The sequence below is a fragment of the Mytilus galloprovincialis genome, chromosome 1 (genome assembly GCF_965363235.1).
Source record: "Mytilus galloprovincialis chromosome 1, xbMytGall1.hap1.1, whole genome shotgun sequence".
Taxonomy (NCBI): Eukaryota; Metazoa; Mollusca; class Bivalvia; order Mytilida; family Mytilidae; genus Mytilus; species Mytilus galloprovincialis.
In genome coordinates this window covers 114,571,645-114,577,404 of record NC_134838.1, presented here as the reverse complement: position 1 = coordinate 114,577,404, position 5,760 = coordinate 114,571,645, and the positions used below count along the sequence as shown (strand labels likewise).

The 5,760-nt window shown below is 34.0% G+C and overlaps 1 protein-coding gene across 1 annotated transcript; it reads left to right on the top strand.

Moving 5' to 3' along the window:
• The first annotated feature begins 807 nt into the window (after positions 1-807).
• On the top strand, positions 808-5,531 carry LOC143052539 (ankyrin repeat domain-containing protein 66-like). Its single transcript, XM_076225595.1, has 4 exons — positions 808-930; positions 3,331-3,502; positions 4,368-4,599; positions 5,178-5,531. Exons 2-4 carry the CDS (start codon positions 3,358-3,360, stop codon positions 5,260-5,262), a joined length of 462 nt encoding a protein of 153 aa, XP_076081710.1. The 5' UTR covers positions 808-930; positions 3,331-3,357; the 3' UTR covers positions 5,263-5,531.
• The last annotated feature ends 229 nt before the right edge of the window (positions 5,532-5,760 follow it).

Here is a 5,760-nt window from a genome sequence, read left to right as displayed (position 1 = left end):
TCTTTTTTTGAAAAATAGTACTTTGAAAATTTGTTTTAATTCATTGATGCGTTCATCATTCCGCCAATCGCTTCAAATCGGACCGAGCAATCGGTGCTGCGACATGCTTTTCGCGTTAACCCCTCCGACCCAATCCCGCCTATAGGCGTGATGGCGACAACCATTATTTGATAGCCCGTATGACCCTCCAAACTTTTTTTTGAACTGCCCCAGCTGAACTGTCATGATAGCAGTGACTTCAACCACGCAGTTCATGGTCCATAAACTCTCTCAGATGTCTGTTTATGAAATTATGTCTCTTTGAAAGCCGTTTAAGAGTTCAAAATCGGAAAAACGTGATAAATAGCCAAAATCAGGTGGGGTGGGCATCGTTTGATGGCCAACGTAACTGGTAGTGACTGTAGGTCAAATGACTCAATTTCTGAATTTCAATATGGTATTGGGAACATTGTAATAAATATTGTGCCGACTGAGCAATATTAATATCACGAGTTTGTTCCATGTATTAATTTCTTTCTCTACGCCAAAATATCAGGGACATTTTAATAACAGTTAATCAGAGTTACCGTACGATGTTTTATACTTCGACACAACGGAAATCCAACCTTTCATCTTAAAATTGTCGATGAAAAATCTTCCTACCAAGTTCACTTTGTGATTGAATAAAACGGGTATTTAATGAATTTGTCAAAGCACCGTTATATTACATATTTGATCCATATGAAAGGTGTTTAAACTGAACATATGATTAACAAATAAAAATTTCAACGATTTTATTCTTCCTTTGATACAGGTAAAATCAATTTAACGTATCGATTTTATTGTATGCATGTTTAAGCAAGTGATTAAAAAATGTTATTCGAAACCCCTCGGACGGATTCCATAGGACTGTATGTACTGTAAACAATATCCGGCATGATTAGAGAAATGGTAAGATAAATGTTTACTCAATTACATATGCAAATTATATTCTGTTAAAGAGAATGTTTGAAGATAATTACTCTGTCTTTTATACTTTTGTACGATTTCTTTGTTTAGTCTTATACTTAGTAGGGATGTCTCTTGAGTGATCACACTTGCGGTAGCTAGGCTAATGTTTATAAACATTTAACATGTTTAATAGAAGCTAAACAATTAAACAGTATATAGCCCCCTTTTTACAAGTAGTATCTCTTAAACAATCAAAGTCGATCTTTTAAGTATTTGTCATTTTTGACAAGGGAAAGTGGAACGTAAATCAAGCTTTTTAAGAAGTTATAAAATATCCACCGTAAAATTTGAAAGTGAATGCTCTACAATCTCTAGTTATTATGAAGAATTTTCTATAGATCATCTGTAATTCTGGGAAACTTTGTATGATTTATTAGTAAGGTGGAAATGGCTTCGAAAAAGCTTTTAATCGCTGCATATACTCTTAAATGAATACATTCGGGGTTTTGTTTTGTTTTATTGTCTGTTTGTTTAGGTTTTTTTATGTGCTTATTGTCGATTTGGTGAGTCCATGCAGCTGTCGGCTTTAAACCGATTTTCATAGTTTCTTATTCTTATGGTGTGCTCTTTAACTGCTGTCCCATGTTAAACGGCGCGACGGTTGAACACTAACAATCATGTTTAACCCCAACATTTTCTTTATATAAACTCCTTACACAATAAAAATAATAATTCTGATAAATAGTAGTTATTGATCTAATATAAAAATATTTAAATACTAGTAGTTAATTATAAATTTGATTTATACTACAATAATTGTGATCAAACAGATTGTAGTTTAAATACTGACAAATATCCAATATACATCAACCTTTCATATTTTAACATTTTAATATGCGATACATACATTGTCAAATGCAATTAAATTTAACACATCGGAAGGCAGAATTATTTTATTATACTGCAGGATTTTTCTCAAGGGAAGTATTATATCATTAATGGTTTTCCTTTGTCGGTTTCACACAGACAACTCTATAACAAAAGAAGGGTTTTCGTTCTTCGTTTTTAATATTACTTTTACAGACGGGGATATTTTTAAGGCTAGCTCCTTCTTACGGTGAAAATATTTCTTAACTCATTACATATTTCCATAGCTACAGAGACGTTTTATATTTTAACGAACGTAACCTGTAATACAAATAACTGGTGAATTATTAAGCTAGGGTTTCGTTCTTGCTTTTGGTCTTACACCATGGACATGCATTTTGTTAATATGTCTTTTGATTGAGGTAGGCAATTTCAATTGATATTTTATAGTGTGTCTGTCTATAATGGGATATTACAGTATTCAGTGTTTTAGGTACAGGTTGGTACCTATTTAAACCTGCTGCATATGTTTGCACCTGTTCTAAGTCAGGAACCTGATGTAAAGTGGTTATCGTTTGTTGATGTGGTTCGTAAGTGTTTCTCGTTTTTATATAGGTTAGACCGTTGGTTTTCTCGTTTGAATGGTATTACACTAGTCATATTTGGGGCTCTTTATAGCTTTCTGTTCGTTGTGGGTTAAGGCTCCGTGTTGAAGAGTGTACTTTGACCTATAATGGTTTACTTTTACAAATTGTGATTGATGGAGAGTTGTCTCATTGGCAATCATACCACATCTTCCTATATCTATTATGTTTTGGCATTGTAGAAATCATGCCTTTGTCAAACTGTTCATTGCGTCTTTATAAAAAAAATCAATTGGAGATGTACTGATTAATATTTTTACAAAACAACACCGATCTAAGAGTACTATAAAAGTTCTTGATGAAGGTAAATCCAGAAAAGAACTCGGACGCATAAAGTTCATAACGTGTTGTTGTCATTTGTTAGTATGTGAAAACACTGTTTGTTTATTAGTTGAGATACTTTCAATGTCTGCTAGTACTCTTATATCTGTAGTCTTATTGTATATGACATTGTGTGTGTTGAATACCAATTTGATGAGTCTACCACTTTCCAAAGAGTTTGTGGTGGGGTCAGCATAAGGTAAACAACTAGTGGAAGGTCAATGAGATCTGGTAATATATGTACGTGTTAGGATTGGCGCATCTCATTTCCATGGCAATTAGTTGGCCCAACCTCATAAGCCATATTATATTGGCTTTGAAACTTTTACTTAGTTTACCTTTTTAAAATTGTAGTTATGTTAGTTTACAGGGAAAATCTAGTACCATGACTGGGCCTTTTATAGCTCATCATATGATATGGGGTTTATTCTTTAGCTGTGAATGAAAGGCTTGTGTTACAGTGCTGTTTATTTTCTGGTGACAAAATGATAGCATAATAAATATTATGTCGCTTAGTTTTCTATAGTTTTGAGGTATTTATTCTTAACTAAAGATTCAACTATTTTAGAGATATTCATGACTCCAACAAATAAAAATGGCGGGATTAGAGATCCACGAAGCAGCTGCTACGGGAGATTATGATTCGTTGGAGGAATATTTGAAACATAGTAAAGTTGACGTGAATTTGAAGGATATAGAATGGGATGACAGAACAGCTCTTCACTGGGCGTGCATGAAAGGTAAAAATGTCTAATAGCGCATGTTCTTGTCGATTGAGTCAGACCAGTCTCCCGATCGCTTAATTGGTCTTGATCGAGTTGATCTGATCGGCAGTGTGAACCTAGCTTAAGGGACGACAAAACAGCTCTCCACTGGGTAAAAATGTATGAACGGTAAAAAAAAATATTGTATAGAACATGTATGTTATTTTGGACGACATATCAGCTTTTATCTTCGTTTCTATGAAATGTAAATTGTTGTATAGATCATGTAGGAGAACTGATAATCTTTTCACTTAGTATGTACGCCGGTATTACAGGCAAAAATTAATGTATGGAGCATTTGACGACAAAACAGCTCTCCTGGGCATGTAAGGCAGCAACCATTTGATTTTCTAGGGGGGGTGGGGGGGGGGGCTATGGTTTTTTTTGGAAAAAAAATTTGTTTCCAGTTTTTGGAGAAAAAAATAATTTGTTTTTGATTCTGAGAAAAAAAAAATTGTTTGTTTCACCCTCAGCTGCCACTATATGTAATGCTAAAATTGAAAGAAAAAAATTGTTTTCGACTTGTCGCGAAAAAAATAGATTGTTTTTCGCCGCAGGCGAAAAAAATAATTTGTCCAGAAAAAAAAAACCATAGCCCCCCCCAGAAAATCAAATGGTTGCTGCCTAATACAGGCAAAAAGGATGTCAGGTGCATATAAGGGACGACAGAACCGCCCGCTGCTGAGCGTGTATAACGGGCAAAAATTTCTAAAAAAAAAATGATTTATGAGAATGAAAGAGACGACAGAACAGCTCTCTGAATTTATGAAACGTTATTTTGACCATAACTGTTTTGGCAAAAAACTACTTAATTTTAAAATGAAACCTTTGCTTTTTTAAGGTTATGTTGAGTGTATACGTTTGTTGATTGAACATGGTGCTGATGGGTGCGCACGCAGTGCCGAGGAATCTTGGACGCCTGCGCACTTTGCTGCGGAAAGTGGAAGACAGCATGCATTACGAGCATTATTTGCTGCCGATATACCAATAGATAGACAAAACAAGTATGGCGATACACCAAAAAGAGTAGCTGAAATTTATGGCCAACACGAGTGTGTACGATATCTTACTACGTAAGTTTTGGGGTCAGTAAGAGGAAAGAAAGTTAAGAATACCATTTTACTAGTACTGATTTATAAGTTAACGTATTCCAGTGAATCATTTAAATATAGATTATACAATAGTATTACTAGCAATCAAAATAAAACGGGACTTAACTTCAATAGCACATATCTGTCTAAAGCATGACTAATATATAAATAAACACATATATGCTAATATTCTTTAAATTTAGTGTATATTACAGTTGATTTATCCAACACACCAAGACTTCCCATCCAGGTATAGATTGCCTTATCCCTATTTGGCACAATTTTCAGAATGTTTGTTTTTTAAAGCTCTACAACTTTGTATATGATTTGACCTTCCAACTGTTTTAATCGAGCGCCTCCGGTGAGTCTCTTGTAGACGAATAGCCCATCTTGCGTGCAAAAAAAAGTCAGTTATCTTTGTTAATTTGTTTAATGTGGTGTATAAACGGTATCATTCAGGTAAATTCTTGGACGCAAAAATAAACAATCCCGTCGAAACACCAAAATAGACATCACTGCATTTTTCAATCAAACTAATTCATGTTATGTTTTCTTTTTAGTGCTGAAGAAGAGCAGGCCAAGTTTCGGAAGAAGCTAGGGATAGATGAAGATTCAGACGAAATTTTGAAACATTCGAAAAAGTGATTTTATACCTCAATATATTTGTAAGCTGTCTGAAGTGGCAGTTATATGTGTTAGTAATAGTTCTAGTCATCAATTTGTGTCAAGTCAACCTTGGGTCCATGCAATTGTTCAATAACTTCATAGTTGCATTTTAACATGAATTAAACCTCATCTTTACTTGAAAGCTGTAGAAATGCTAAAAGTCCTTTCTCTTATAATATTTTATCATGAACATATATACAGTTCCAACTTTTTGGTACAGAATATGCATAGTTTTATTAGGAGCTGATGACAAAAGGGGCATTAAAGAATAATTGAAAGCTTTATAATGTTTTCTCAGGGCAGTGATTGAAGGATTATTTTGTTGTCATTTATGAATTAAACAACAAATTATGTATGTAATTAATTACAACTCATGGCACGTGTTTAAGTTCTCATTTCTACTTGGAATGTTTTATTTATACTAAGAATGTTATCATATTGAACTCGCAGTCCAGAAAAGGTTTGGACCATTTGCAA

What these genes read in the sequence shown, in the direction of transcription:
- LOC143052539 (XM_076225595.1), top strand. Translation starts at nt 3,358, where the DNA reads ATGGCGGGATTAGAGATCCACGAAGCAGCTGCTACGGGAGATTATGAT. An exon ending in TCACTGGGCGTGCATGAAAG is followed by an intron (nt 3,503 to 4,367) that starts GTAAAAATGTCT and finishes TGCTTTTTTAAG; the next exon opens with GTTATGTTGAGTGTATACGT. An exon ending in TGTGTACGATATCTTACTAC is followed by an intron (nt 4,600 to 5,177) that starts GTAAGTTTTGGG and finishes TTTTCTTTTTAG; the next exon opens with TGCTGAAGAAGAGCAGGCCA.